This window comes from Eulemur rufifrons, chromosome 7 (assembly GCF_041146395.1).
Source record: "Eulemur rufifrons isolate Redbay chromosome 7, OSU_ERuf_1, whole genome shotgun sequence".
Lineage (NCBI taxonomy): Eukaryota > Metazoa > Chordata > Mammalia > Primates > Lemuridae > Eulemur > Eulemur rufifrons.
The window spans coordinates 280,088,211-280,103,161 of NC_090989.1; the positions used below are offsets into that span (position 1 = coordinate 280,088,211).

The following is a 14,951-nucleotide window of genomic DNA, read 5'->3' on the forward strand; positions in this document are numbered from 1 at the left end:
CTCTCTCCCTCCCGCCTCCAAATGCCATCAAAGATGTTGGAGGCGGTGGTGTGCACCCCTCCAAGTGCGTGTGGTGTCCTTGAGCGTAACTCTCAGAGTGGTAGGAAGGCACAACCATGTTGACCGGAAAATGTCAGTGTCACCCACAAAGATGACAGGTGGGAACTGCCCGGCAAAAACGTGGCTGCGCACCAACTAAACTTGACGCCCCGCGAAAGCATAGCGGCCAGGGCAGGGCGTGAGCCGGCCGGGCAGCCGTTGGTGCGCATGCTCCCCGACTGCCCCGCACTAACATGGCCGCAGCCCCCGTCAGCGCGGTAGGCGCGAGCCGGCAGTTGGTGGGCATGCTCTCTGAGTGCCCCGCACCAGCATGGCGGTCGTCTTCGCTGGGGTGACTTTAATTCTCGGTGTTCGGTTATAGCCAGCCGGCGCTTATTTCTCTTCGGAAAGCTCGGAGCCTGTGGTGTAGTCGGGGAAGGCAGGGTGGGTGCGGCGGGTGAAAGGTGAGAGGGGACTGCGGGCATCCGGGCCGGCTCCCGGCGGGATCAACATGGCTGAGGGCGAACGGCAGTCGCCGCCAGGTAGGGCTGGCAGGGCCGGGCCGGCGTGGGGTGGGGACGCGGGGTCGGTGCCAGGCGTGGGGGCCGGGAGGGGGTGTGGTGTCGGGGGACTCAGGCGGGGAAGGGTCAGGAGATGGAGGAACCCGAGGGGCAAAAGTTCGTGGGCCCCGAGGTGGAACAGGAGTCGAAGGGCCTTAAGGGAGAGGTGGTGGGGGGTCGTCGGGAGAGAGGGCAAGAACCAGGGGCTGCAAAGGGCTGGTGGGTGGGCCTCAACCCTGGGATTTGGGGAATGCCTGATGGGCAGCGCGGTGGCCAGAAAGGGAGGTCTTTTCCACATCTGGGCAGCGCGTGCTTGAGTAAGCCGTTGACCTGCTGGGGAAGTTGCCAGGGATGGGGGCGAAAAGTGATTGAGATCGCTGTCTTCTGTATTGGACCCCGCTGGGGAGGCGGTGCTCTCTGAATCAGTGCCTGCCTGGCCGGCATTTTCAGCCCTCCTCCACGCCCTCCCCACTCTTCATCCACCTGTTCTCTCTCCCTCTTGGAGGCTGGGCTCTGGGGTTTCAGTTGCGGAGAATTTATTGAGAGAAACAGCCCTTAGTGTCTGAACCACTAATTTAAAAAGGCTGGTTGTGCAAGGAGATGAGAGTCTCTCTCTGGCATCACCTTCTGTAACTTTTATTTACACCGTGGCCTCTTTTTAGTTCATCTCATAACTGGGCTGGAGGTACTAGGGAGGGATCTTGTTATGGAGACTTTGCTGGACTAGGGGAAGGCTGTTTGCTAACCCCCCTTGAGCTCAGACGGACTGGCCATAGATAACTTAAAATTCTGGCTGAGGGGCAAATAAGTTGGCCAAACACAGCTGATATTTTGAAAGCATTTGATAGTCCTTCTACCCTGTCTCAAATTTTGTGATCCCTGGGAAGGTCTCAGAAGAGAGAAATTTTGAAAATCAGATGAGGCATCCTTACCATGCCCCCAAAAACTGATGAACAAAGAGCTAGGTTTGGTCTGTTAGTGCATTCAAAGCCAGACATTTATTTCATAATATTTTTGTACAAAACGTCTGTTCATGTGCCCTTAGAAGTTCTGGTAATGACATCAAGAGATATGAGATGTAATGCAACCAGAATTATCAGTAAGATGAATGTGTCTCTGAAGATGAGTAGGGGTGAGGTGAGGAGAGAGCCTGTGCAGTGAGGGAGAGGGGAGGGCTCAGGGAGATTATCTATGTCTGGAAAGATTCAGGTCCCTGGAGGTGGTCCTCCTTTGAGAAAGGACAGGACTTTTTGGAACAAGTGTAAAGAAGTTCTTAACTCAATATAGCTGTGAAAACATTGGATTTTGGAGTCACACCAGCGAGGCTCTGCCTGGCAAGTCACAGCCTCTGTGAGCCTCAGTTATCTCGTAAAATGAGGCTACTATACTTTCTTCATAGAGTTTGTAGTGTGTATTCATTCAATAAGAAGATGTGTGAGAAGTGTGGGACATGGTAGGTAGTCAGTAAATGTTGATTGCTGCTATCCTTTTCAAAGTTTCAGAGTTATACAGGTTGAACATGTAGACCATTTCCCAAATGGTAGTTGATAATACTATATATTTTACTCTTTGGCATTTTTTTAGGAACAACTCTAAAACCCTGGATGTTTCCATCTTGTACTGTGAGCTCGTAGGGGATCCACTGTCCCGTGGCACCTTGTGAGAGACAGAATCTGAGACTAGAGAGACTGTGGATGTGTCTTCATTTATCACAGTCCTGTCTTTGAAGCCTTGTTTCTTCTGTTTGGGATTGTATATTCTGGCAATTTATGTGTGCTTCATCAGTAGTTTGTTACAGTGCTTCTTGGAACATAGCCTTTTGTTGAGGAACGGAATCTGGTCTGGGGGCTTTCCTCCCCATGAAATATCCCTGTGAAATAATGTCAGGAGGGCTGTTCCCTGGCAGGGAACAGTTTTCTCAGACTTACAAATGGGTTGTGTTCCCAAAGATCATTTGCAAGTTGATTATTTGGAATGTGGAATGCATTTTCCCATAAAAGCAATGTGGTTGGGTTACCAGCCTGGCCTACAAAGCTTTTTATTTAGCATCTTACTTGAAGTAGCAATTTACTAATAGCAGGGTCCTCGATTTTGGGTTCTGGGAACAGGACTTGCAGGACAGGTGGTAGGAGGAAGAGAGCTTCTGGTCTCTTCTGTGGCCCTGGTTTGACTTTTAAGTGCAGAGGTTTGTCTTGCTTGTATCTTGGATTCTCTATCCTTTTCCTTAGGTCTCCAAGACTCCTGGCACTTTCCTTTCCTCAGGACCTCTCCAGCAGGCTTTATTCCCCTAAATGTCACATGTTCCAGAGCTTTCGTAGGTCTCTGTCCCTTTTTTTCCATGCAGCTGATGTCAGCTAGGTTTTAGGAGAAAAGCAGTGGGACAAATTTATACTGCATTGTGAGTGACTGATAGTTCTTTACTCTTCCCTCTCTTTCTCTTTCCCTCACCTGGAAAATACAGAAACTCCATTTAGAATTGTGGCTTTTTTCTGATTACAAAAGTACTTTTCCGATTGTAAATTCAGGTCTACAACTTCCTATCCAAAACCCTTGAGGCTGGGTGTGTTTTAGAATTCAGAGTTTTCCATATCTCAGAAAACAGCACTCCATAATCAAAATTACCTCAGCAAATATATAAATACCCTCACTAAGTGAGATACATAAAGCCTATAAATATCCTCATTTAGGTTTAGGTATTATTGTCGCGGCCCGATTACAGAACAGGGGATGAACACATAAACATAAAGAAACAAACAGACACACAAAAAACACACAGACGCACGAAGACGGTTCAAGGCTGCAGCACTGAAAAGCGGCAGTCGCTTTATTTTTATACTTTTTGCCCCGCAGCTACTTCCTGGTGCGTGACTTTCTCTGATGCCTTGATGTAACCTGTTCCATTCGTTAAGAGTGATTGCTCAAGGGAGGTGAATGTTTGCATCTCAACCTCCTGGCCTCATCACTGCGTGCAGACAATGAGATGCCTTGGCTTGCGTGCAAGACCACAGATCCTTGGCTATCAGTCACAGGGAACAGGTTATATGATCAGTAGGCCGTGTGCGGACCTATTGGTCATCCACAGACCGTGTGCAGGACCTATTGATCTCTGGCCTCAAGAAGCACATCCAGTTTCACTGACTCTGGGCAAAAACCAATTTCCTGCCCAGGGGCGGCCCCTACAATTATACCAAGTGAGCTTGTGATAAATTTTTTTTTTGAGACAGAGTCTCACTCTGTTGCCCAGGCTAGAGTGCCGTAGCATCAGCCTCGCTCACAGCAACCTCAAACTCCTGGGCTCAAGCAATCCTACTGCCTCAGCCTCTCAAGTAGCTGGGACTACAGGCGTGTGCCACCATGCCCGGCTCATTTTTTCTATATGTATTTTTAGTTGTCCAGATGATTTCTTTCTATTTTTAATAGAGACGGGGTCTTGCTCTTGCTCAGGCTGGTCTTGAACTCCTGACCTGAAGCAATCCTCCTGCCTCAGCCTCCCAGAGTGTTAGGATTACAAGCGCGAGCCACCTCGCCTGGCCATGATAAATTTATTTAAAAACTAGGTTTTCAGAGCTTTTCAGATCTTGGAATTATGAAGAAAGGATTGAGGGCTTATATTTTCCAGTGTGTCACAAAGTGACAAAGTGAAGGGAGTCCTAAGTATTGGGAAGATATCTTTGGCTAGAGAGGCCACTTCTAGTAAGTATTTAATAGTTAGCTTTGGCATGAAGTTTGCCTGTAGGTCACCACATTGAACTGCGCTGGGTTTTCCTTTCCCTCACCTTCTGGAAGATGTGAAAACATTTAAAATTATGTCTTTTTTCTGATTATAAAAGTACTGTATACTTGTATTTAAAAATAACATGTAACTTGGAAAATGGAAGTCCTTCATAAATCACACCCCCTAGAGATTACCATCAGTAACTTTGGTGTTTAATCCTTTAAATTTTTGCATTGTGTATACAGTCATGCATTGCTTAATGACAGGGCTATGTTCTGAGAATGTGATGGTAGGTGATTTCCTTTTATGCAAACATCATAGAGTATACTTACATAAACCTAGATGGTATATATATTTTTATTTATGTATATAATTTCATATGGAAAACTAAATGTCCCGGCCCCATTACTGAACATCAGTCACTTCCCTTACTTGATCTGCAATGCCAACATCAAGTGCCAAATATTAGGTTTCTGTATGTGCTCCATTATAATCTCATGGGACCACTGTCGTGTAAGCAGTCTGTTGTCAGCTGACGGAAATGTTGTTATGCAGTGTATGGCCGTACTAATACGTGTATGTGTTATTTATAATTAGTATATATAGTTGTTTTTACAAGTATAGGATGATACTATGTATAATGTAGTGCAATTTTCTTTCTTTACTTTTTAATGTCTAAGCCGTCTTTCCTATGTCAGCAATATAGATTTTATTCTTTTAAAAAGCTATGATGAGGCTGGGCACGGTGGCTCACGCCTGTAATCCTAGCACTCTGGGAGGCCGAGGTGGGCAGATTGTTTGAGCTCAGGAGTTCGAGACCAGTCTGAGCAAGAGCGAGACCCCATCTCTACTAAAAATAGAAAGAAATTATATGGACAGCTCAAAATATATGTATAGAAAAAATGAGTCGGGCATGGTGGCGCATGCCTGTAGTCCCATCTACTCGGGAGGCTGAGGCAGGAGGATCGCTTTGAGCCCAGGAGTTTGAGGTTGCTGTGAGCTAGGCTGACACCACGGCACTCACTCTAGCCCGGGCAACAGAGTGAGACTCTGTCTCAAAAAAAAAAAAAAAAAAAAGCTATGATGAGACCAGGCGCGGTGGCTCACGCCTGTAATCCTAGCACTTTGGGAGGCTGAGGCGGGAGGATCACTTGAGGTCAGGAGTTCAAGACCAGCCTGAGCAAGAGTGAGACCCCCGCGTCTCCACTAAAAATAGAAAGAAATGATTTGGACAGCTAAAAATCTATATAGAAAAAATTAGCCAGGCGTGGTGGCACATGCCTGTAGTCCCAGCTACTCGGGAGGCTGAGGCAGTAGGATCGCTTAAGCCCAGGGGTTTGAGGTTGCTGTGAGCTAGGCTGATGCCACGGCACTCTAGTCTGGGCAACAGAGCAAGACTCTGTCTCAAATAATAAAAAAAAAGGTATGATGATTTCCATTATGTGAGCATATCATTATTTACTCATCATCTTATCAATTGATATTTAGGTTGTTTCTAATTTTTTTGATGCAAGAAGTACATTTGTGTATATCTTTGACTATTTCTATGAGCACATATGAAGGGTAGATTCCTATAAGTAGAACTATTGGCTCATTGGATACATGCAGTTTTTACTTCAAAAGATAGTGCTGAGTTGCCTCCTTAGCAGGTCCTACCAACTAACAGTCCCACTGACAGTGCAGGAGAGTTCCTGTTTCCGTTTCCCAGAACTAATGCCAGATGTTTTTAATCTGCCAAAGTTATTTGGGAAAAGAGATCACATATAATTTACATGTCTTTGCTGGAGGTTGGTGTTTTTGTTCAAATGTTTGTTGCAATTTGTATTTTTTTTCTTCTTTGAATTGCCTGTGTGTGTCTAAAATGTTAACTTGGTTGTATTTTTCTAACTGTCCTGCTTGGGTGGGGAGTGGGAGGGGAGGGCATGGTTATTGAAGGGATTGTCCATACTGCCCTGCTCTTTTTTCCTTGCAGGGTGAGGAAAGGCAGGGGACTGGTGGGTTTGGCTTAGCATGTCTAGTTTATGCTAGAGCTCGGGTGTTGGACTCTTGATTTAAAAGCGAATGAGAGGAGAGAGAGAGAGAGAGAGAGACACAGCGCGCGCACCTGTGTGTGTGTGTGTGTGTGTGTGTATGTGTGTGTGTGTGTGTTGGGGAGAGGATTCCATTTACCTATTTGTTTTTTCATTTTCTTCATCAAGATTCTTCGGAGGAGATCCCTCCAGCCACTCAGAACTTCCTTATTCCAAAAAAGGAGATCCACACAGTTCCAGACATGGGCAAATGGAAGCGTTCTCAGGTACCAGTGGTGTCTGCACTGTAGGTTGGAACAGGGTGAGAAACGTGGGCTTTTTCAAAGACAGTGGTTTTCTAGGCATGAATGGGGCTATGAGCTCCTGGCCCTTCTTGCCCTTGGAACCTGAGCTGTCAGAAGCTAGGGAGTGAGGTGACAAAGGAGCTGGGTGTCCCTCCACCTCGGGGACAGCACTCAGAGATGCTTTATCCTCAAGGTCTCGGGGCCAGTGCCAGGGTAACCTCGAAGAGTTCTGCTCCTGTTTCTCATAAACCATTGCCCCTTGAGTGTTACTCTATTGGCTGAAAATGAGTGTTCTCAATGGTAGAGTGGGTCACTTTGATTCTTGGCTGCAAATAACAGCAAGTGTGGGAGGCAGGGCATCAAGGGGAGAAGAGATTATCTGATGGAAACCTTGGCCAGGGATGTGACTCAGTGTGAAAATACCTGGGAGTCGGGACTCAGAGCACTGGTAACAGACTGCCTTTCTATGCTGCTCAGCCCAAATGGTGGGCAGAAGATAACAGCTTGTATCTCCCATGCTTCTGGTATAGGCTGTGGAAAGACAGATTGAGAAAAAGAATATCAATTTCAAATTCTCAGGGAAGGCCTTGGGTCCAGTTCCAGTTGGGCACCGATCCCCAATCTGGTCATCCGGGCTAGAGAGTGTCACTTGTACAGAGGTCATCATTTGTATAGAGGGCAGGCGGGGGCTCCTTGCATGGCTGGCAGGCTCTCTGTGAGGAGTCTGCTGTGCTTACATTGCTTCAGCTTCTGCGCCTTGTCCTCACTGGGGCTTTCCGAGCTTATCTGATTCCTCCTTCACAAGCCTGCCCTCTAAATATTTAGAGATGGTTATCATGTCTTCACCAGATTGAATAGTTCCTTTAGCTTAGGGACAGCATCGTCTCTTCAACTGTTCAGGGACATGGTTTGAGTCCTTTTGTCTGCCATCTTGGTTGCTTTACCTCAGGGTTTCTCAACCTTAGCACTGTTGACATTTTTGGGCGGATAATTCTTTGTCATGTACATTGCAGGATGTTCAGTAACATCTCTGGCTTCTGCCCACTACATACCAGTAGCACCCCATCCCCCAGTTGTCACAACCAAAAATGTCTCCACATATTTTCTGATATCCTCTGGGAGCCAGAGCGCCCCAATTGAGAACCACTGCTCTACCCTGAACCTGTTTGTCTGAATCCAAATGTGACACTTCCCCTTGCTGCTTTCTATCCTTGTATTCCAGTGTGCTTTGCAGATAAGAATGATTGTGAACAGTGGCTATAGTGTTCAAGGGCTCAGATCTGCCCTGGGCTGGGGAGGGGCCCTGGATAATTCCCTTGGCCTGTTGGGGGTCATTCCATGGGCTGGCAGAAAGGCTCCTGGTATAGGAATGCTCCATTCTAGATATTAAGTGGTTGTGTCTCAGGGCTTGTCTCAGGGATTGCTGTGGCTGCCTCAGCATCCACATGGCTTGGACAAGCAGAGAATGAGAGGGAAAAGGGACGTAAAAGAAGACCGAGCAGGAGTCAGTTGCTCTCAGCAACTGCCTCTCCAGAGGCCTGCTCCTCAGGGCTTTCTTATCCCTGTGCCAGGTATAACTACGGCCCAGCAGAGAACAGAGTGTCCAGTTGACAGCTGGGGATGGGTGTGCTAGGAGACTGCTCTGTGGGCAGAAAACAGCTCTTCTCTTGGGAGCAGGCATCTGCACTGCAGCCAGACAACCTGGCCTGCCTGTGATGGGGAGAGACATCTGGAACGTTACTGGGGGAGGGACCCTTGGTGGTATTCCTTGAACTCCTCCTGGTTGTATGGCCTAATGGTCAAGTTTTTAGCCGTTCAGCTTTGGAGTTAGGCTGGCTAGGTCCTAGCTCCATGTCTAATGAGATCTTAGTCTTGGGGGACCTTGGGCAAATCACTTCTTTTGGTTTCCTCATCTGTAAAATGCAGACAGCAATAGTGTCTACCTCATGGGGTTGTTGTTTAAAGAAGCTGCTGGCAATTTCTTTACTGCCAGTGAGTACTCAGTAAACACTGGTTGGAGGTCAGGGTGTTGTTATGGTCACTGGCTTGCCAGCTTTTTTGGAGGGTAAGGGTAGGGTGTTGGCATTACCTTTCTACTTCTCCTGCTACTGGGTTGGGATCCAGGGGCAGCTCGGAGCTCTTTGGTAAGTTGGAGCTAGGGGCTGGTTGGGGGGAGTCCGCCCCTCTCTCCCCATCCCCATTCTCCCCTCTATTTGGTAGGCATATGCTGACTACATCGGATTCATCCTCACCCTCAACGAAGGTGTGAAGGGGAAGAAGCTGACCTTCGAGTACAAAGTCTCTGAGGTAGGCACAGGAGGAGCCTGCTGCAGCCGCCTTCCCAAAAATAGCTCCAGAGAGTCACACGGACTCAGTGCTTACCACCAGGCCAGTGCAGAAAATAAGATCACCCAAACACATGTGCACTTCACATTTTGGTGTCTATTTTTCTAATTTTTTAAATCTATGAATAGGTGGATATTTACAGAATTGGAATGAATGTAAATATGCTGTTTTATGGCCTGCATTTTTGCTAACTGGTGGTTTTCTATAACCTTTGAAATTAAAAAAGATTACAAAAGTAAACGTGCTCGCTGGAGAGCTCGCTAATAGAAATGTGTTTATAACATTAACAGAAAAACTGACCTCTCCCTATGTTTCCCCTCATACCAAACACCTGCAGCAGCCCCTGTTGACAGCACACAGCCCAGGAAATCATGAGCACCTCTTCCCCTGCAGTGTAATTGGCTGCCTTGGTGAGCTGTACCCTTGTTTATTTGAACAACCCCGAGGGTTGACTTTAGAATCTCGGTTGTATCCCTAAACATTGCTGCCCTGAACATCCCTACACATACATCTGTTTCCTAAGGATTCATTCTTATAATTGGAAATGCTGAGTCAAAGGGCGCACACATTTTTTTTGCCTTTGGGTTCACACTGCCTGGTAGGTGCCTTTTGGATGGTGTTTCAGAGATAGGCTTGGTGTAGGAAGGGCAAGAGCGATGGGGAAGCAGATACCCATCGGAAGGCATGGTCTTGCAGGTTGTTTGCTTTTGCTGGGGTTACCATCTCTCAGGGCTAGGGCCCAGGCCACCAGTGGCCTCTTGGGTTCATGTCCCAGTTGGCCCAGAGCCACCTTGAGTCTCTTATCACAGACACCAGGGCCTGAGCAGCCTCTCTCAGTGCCTTGGCCCACCCAGCTGTCTACCCACAGCCTGGGGCCTGTTGGGAAAGGTCTGGCCCTGCTCCAGCTCAGTTTCTCTACTTTCCCCAAGGCCAACATTTTCCCCTTAGCCCTCTTTTCTAGCCCTTGGTGGAACTGCCTGTTCTTGGCCCTTATCTGACTGTTGGGTGGCTGAGGTCCTGTTCTGTTCACTTGAGAGGAGTCAGGCCTGTGCAGGGGTTAGACAGCTTTCACTTGGGACTCAGCCCACCAGTGGCTTTTTGGGTTCCTCTTGGGCCCACCAGTGCTCTGGGGCTGTGGCTCTGGGTGTAGGATGGCTGGGGAGGGAGAGGGCTTTTCCTTGAGCCTGTGGGGAGGGATGCTCAGCTGTGCTCAGTGGGCCAGGAGTGTTGAGGGGGAGGGCTAATTAAAGGGGAATGTTGTAATTACCCCAGCAAATCCTTAGCTGCTAAATCCCTTTCAGGGTCCTTAATTGCCCTTGAGGCTTTGATGGTAGACATCCACACCAACCTGGTATTGTCTTAGCTGGAAAGCTATTTTCGCAGGATTGCAGTGTGTTTACATGCTTGGAGTCAGGCTGACATTTTGGTAACCTGTCACTTTTGAACTAGTGACTCTGTCATTTCTGATCCTCTATTTCGTCATCTGAAGTTGGGCAAGAGTCAACAGACCTACTCATGGCCCCATGGGGAGGATTCACTGAGATCTCACATCTGGGTGTTTTTGCATCGTGCCTAGCACATACTAAATGCATTTATTGTAACTACTGTTATCATTAAGTGTTATTCAGTTTTAATTTTCAATAGTGTTTTTGCTTTTGTCAGGGCCCTTTCTGAGCTGAGGTTCATCCTAGCACCAGAGCAGTGGTCTGTGCCTCACTTGTTGGGCAGAGATAGCTGATTTGGTCTCCAGAGGTCTCCCAACTTCTGCCCACAGCTGCGAGGGGCAGCAGAAGGCATAGCTCTCAGCACATGGGGACCACACACAGGGGCTCTCTTCCTATCTGGCATGGCTGTGTGGGCTTCCATACCACCTGAAGCAAAGAATACAGCAAGGGTGATGTAGTGAGTTTGTCTAGACCCAAGTTTAGAAAGCTATCTTTCGTTTTGAGCTTGTGCCTTCTCTACCCTTTGGGGCTTAAGATTTTTGAGTTTTGCAAAGTAAAGGTGATAGTAGATAGGAGATTTATTTTTGTTCTGTTGTTTTTTTTTTTTTTAATGTACTAAGGGGGCAAAATAAAAAATAGACTGATAAAATTTTAGGGAATAATTTACTGGTCCATGAAATCCAAAACTCCTTTTCCAGGAAGAAGGGAGTGTAGCTGAAGTTATTCTTTTGTCTCAAAAGAGTTCCAGCCCACAGTTCCCTCCCTGTCCAACTCTTCTCTCCCAACACCCTAAACAATAGAGGCAGCCCCCTGCATTCAAAAAGCCTTCTCCAGAAAGAGGAGCTGGGAATGTTTTAATTATTCATCGAGCTAGCAGCTGGATTCTGGCTCCAGTGGCCTCCAGAGGCCACCTTCTCTATCCCCTTCAGTGCCTCGCCTAAGACTGAGAGCCCCAGAGAATCTGGGGCTTGCTGGTGCTTCCTGGGGCCAAGATTACTGTGCCGTCTATCGTCAGCCCCAGTTGCTGCATGGGGTCAGGTTTGCCTGTTCTCATCAGCTATTCCTGGTGACCTGGTTCTTCAGAAAGCCAGGCTCTGGCAGCATTCTGTCACATTTCAGCAAGGCAGCTTTATGCCACCCCAGCCCTCTGCCTCAGCCAGGTATAAAGGGAAATTTCTCCTCTTATAGTCAATGTTTCCTATCCTCCCACGCCCCAAGCAGAAGTAAAGGGAAGGTGAGGGAGAGCAGCATTCAGGGCCATTGTCACCTTGTACAGTGCCAGGGGGCACTATTTCCATAGCCTGCAATGCCATTGGTGCTTCCTGGAGCTGTGTAGCTGGGCACATGGGCCAGCCTGGTTTCTGTTAGCTCAGGCCTGCCTTCCCCCCACCCTCCTCTCCCAGTGTACACACAGCTCTCTGCAGCGTCTCTGCACACCACAGCAGGCCTCACGTGCCTTGCCCTCCCAGGCACAACTTCTCATGTGGGCATCACTCTGCTGGTTCCTGCCTAGTGCCAGGATTTCTTGGAGGTTTCTCTTTATACCGTTTGTTCCCACAGACACAGGCAAGATCCACTTCCTGGCAGGGACCCTCTTCTGAGGGCTGCCTGACTTGAATCGCCTCTGCGTGGCGTTTTCCACCAGCCCCAGTGCTGTCCTGTTTACACAAGCCACACTTGGAAGGAGCACCCTCTGGCCGCCCTCACAGATCTGTGGTTTGGATGGACTTGCCCACTTGCTTTCCTGACTGAATAACATTTGGTGTGCCAGTGCTGCCCACACCTGTGACTCCGATTTCACTTCTTGATTCCTGTCTTCTGGGCTCCCCAAACCCTGCTGGCCCTATAGAGCATTACAGTGACCGAGCATTTCCAGAAAAGTTGAGGTGCAACACCATAGTGGTGTTTGTGGTAGCAAAACAATTGGAAATAACCGAAACATTTAACAGTGAGGAATTAGCTAAATAAATTATGATAGATTGGTACAATAAAGTAGTATTCACTTAATAAAGGCTGTTATAAAATTATGTTTACATGTTGATGTGGAATGAGGTTCACAAGGAAAAGGAGCAGGCTGCAAAGCAGAGTGTGCCCGCAATCCATTGTGCAAGTATGTGTGTATGAATTTATGCTGTTCGCCTGTGCGGGGCACTGTGCCCTCAGGCTGTTTATCATCAGCCCCATTTTGGAGATGAAGAAACTGAGGCTCAGAGAATTAAAGTCACTTGCTCAAGATCTCACAGCAACTAAGTGGTATTTCAGCTGGGATCTGAATCCAGGGGCACCTCTGCCTTCAAAATTCTTACTATGCTAAACAATAGAAAACACTATAAAATGACAAAACAGAAGGTCATGTTAAAATGCTAATAGTGTTTGTTTCTGGGTGGCAGGATTACTGGTCATTTTCATTTTCTTCCTTTTACATTTCTGTGTTCTATGATGAGTAGATATTGTGTACTTTTTTTTTTTGAGACAGAGTCTCACTGTGTTTTCCTGGCTAGAGTGCAGTGGCATCACCCTAGCTCATTGCAACCTCCAACTCCAGGGCTCAAGCTCAATCCTCCTGCCTCAGCTTCTTGAGTAGCTGGGAGTACAGATGCATGCCACGATGCCTGGCTAATTTTTCTATTTTTTTAGTAGAGACGGGGTCTCACTGTTGCTCAGGCTGTTCTTGAACTCCTGACCTCAAGCCATCTTCCTGCCTTGGCCTCCCAGAGTGCTAGGATTACAGCATGAACCACTGTGCCCAGCTGATACTGTGTACTTAACAAAAGACCTCAGAGGCAGGCCAGTGGCGTGCACCTGTAGTCCTAGCTACTTGGGATGCTGAGGTAGGAGGGTCTCTTGAGCCCCGGAGTTCAGGGCTGCAGTGAGCTGTGATTGCACCACTGCACTCCAGCCTAGACGACAGAGTGAGACCCTGTTTCTAAAAATAATAATAATTATAAAAAATAAAAATATAACAAAAGACCCCAATAAAATCTTTTTAAAAAGGTCAGGGCTGGAGTTTGTGCTTGTCCAGTAGCTCCTCCTAGGTACCCTGGCTGTAGAAACCAGGTGCTGAAGCCGCCCCATCCCTGTCCTGTCACCCTAGCGCTCTTCCCTCTTTGTAAATCTCATTGTGCTCCCCTGACCCTCCTTTGTATTCAGGACAGTGAGGAAGAAAGGGGGACAGCAAGGAGAACAGCTAGTTAGTGCCATGCTGAGGGGTCATTGTCCAGAAGCGAGTGGAACTTCCCTCAGTGGCTCTTGCCTGTCATCGCGGCTTGGTCCCTCTGTTTTGCCTCCATAGGCCATTGAGAAACTGGTTGCCCTTCTCAACACGCTGGACAGGTGGATTGATGAGACTCCTCCGGTGGACCAGCCCTCTCGATTTGGGAACAAGGCCTACAGGACCTGGTATGCCAAACTCGACGAGGTAAGGCACCACAGAACAGGCTCAGGGGGCCGAGCTGGCGGGGAGGGTGATTCCGGCACCAGATAAGAAAGGGCCTGCAATGTTTAGAGCTTTCAAATATATCAGAATCAGGGGAGTTGTTAAAATGCCAATTCCACATGAGTTTACCCTCTGTCCTAGCTGTCTTCTGGGAATTGCTATTGCAGCTGTACAGTCCTCTGCACAAGGCTGTTCATTGTTTGTATTAGCAACAGGCTGGAAATGTCCCAAATATTCATCTGTAGGGGATCAATTAAATTAATCCATTCATAACACGGAGTACTATGCAGCTATAAAAAAGAATAAGGAAGCTGTCTAGGGACTTAGTGGAAAGGACTTTAACTCATTTTTAGGTTAAAGAAGCATCAGGTGTAATGATGTAGATTGTAAGGTATCTTTTGCTAAGAAAGAGGGAAAAATGTATGTTCCTGTTGCTCGTGTTTTCATAAAGAAACATTCCTGGAAGAATACATATGAGGCTAATAAAGCTGAGGTTTCTTTTTGCAGGCAGAGGAGGGTGGGGTAGAGGGAGACTTCTCAACGCATCCCTTCTGTAATGTTTTTGTTTTTGAATCTTATGAGGTGTCACCTGTTCAAAGCAAACAGAAAACAAAAATGCAGGATCTCAGGCCACATCCTTACAAAAGCAGAGTCTGTATGTCTGGAAGGGCCTGGGAATCAGATTTTTCACCAGCTCGCCAAGAGTTCTCATGCAGGTTGTCCACAGCTGAGCTTACAGAAACTTGGCTCCGAATTACTCTGGCCCAGTGTTTTCACAGAGAGAGCAGAAGGGATTACTGAGGACCCAGCAAGGCGCTATCCTAAGGACAGCCCAAGGCTGCCTCTGCACTCTAAGGTGGCATGTGCTCTTGTTTTTTAAAAAGATTTTTAAAAATTATAACTTAAAGCTGATAAATCACAGCTCTACAGCTTGATGGATCTGTACATATGTTTTTTGCCATGCACTGACCACCCATGTTAAGCTATAGAACATTCTAGCACTCCAGCAGGGCCCTGTGCCCCCTCCCAATTGATAACCCCCAGACTTTTCTGATTTTTATCTCATCAATTGATTTTTGCCTGTTTTTAAACTTCA

At 47.4% G+C, this 14,951-nt stretch overlaps 1 protein-coding gene across 3 annotated transcripts in view; it reads left to right on the forward strand.

Annotated features, from left to right (window-relative positions):
• Positions 1-248: 248 nt before the first annotated feature.
• Positions 249-14,951, forward strand: part of PTPA (protein phosphatase 2 phosphatase activator) — a 29,046-nt gene continuing 14,343 nt past the window's right edge. The window contains exons 1-4 of one of the 3 annotated variants that reach the window (XM_069476918.1): positions 260-581; positions 6,513-6,610; positions 8,849-8,935; positions 13,712-13,837. In XM_069476918.1, coding sequence (XP_069333019.1) covers positions 551-581; positions 6,513-6,610; positions 8,849-8,935; positions 13,712-13,837 — 342 coding nt within the window. In that variant the 5' untranslated portion in view covers positions 260-550. Of the gene's footprint in view, positions 582-6,512; positions 6,611-8,848; positions 8,936-13,711; positions 13,838-14,951 lie in introns of all 3 variants that reach the window. The other 2 variants (XM_069476920.1, XM_069476919.1) reach the window with 2 other exon arrangements.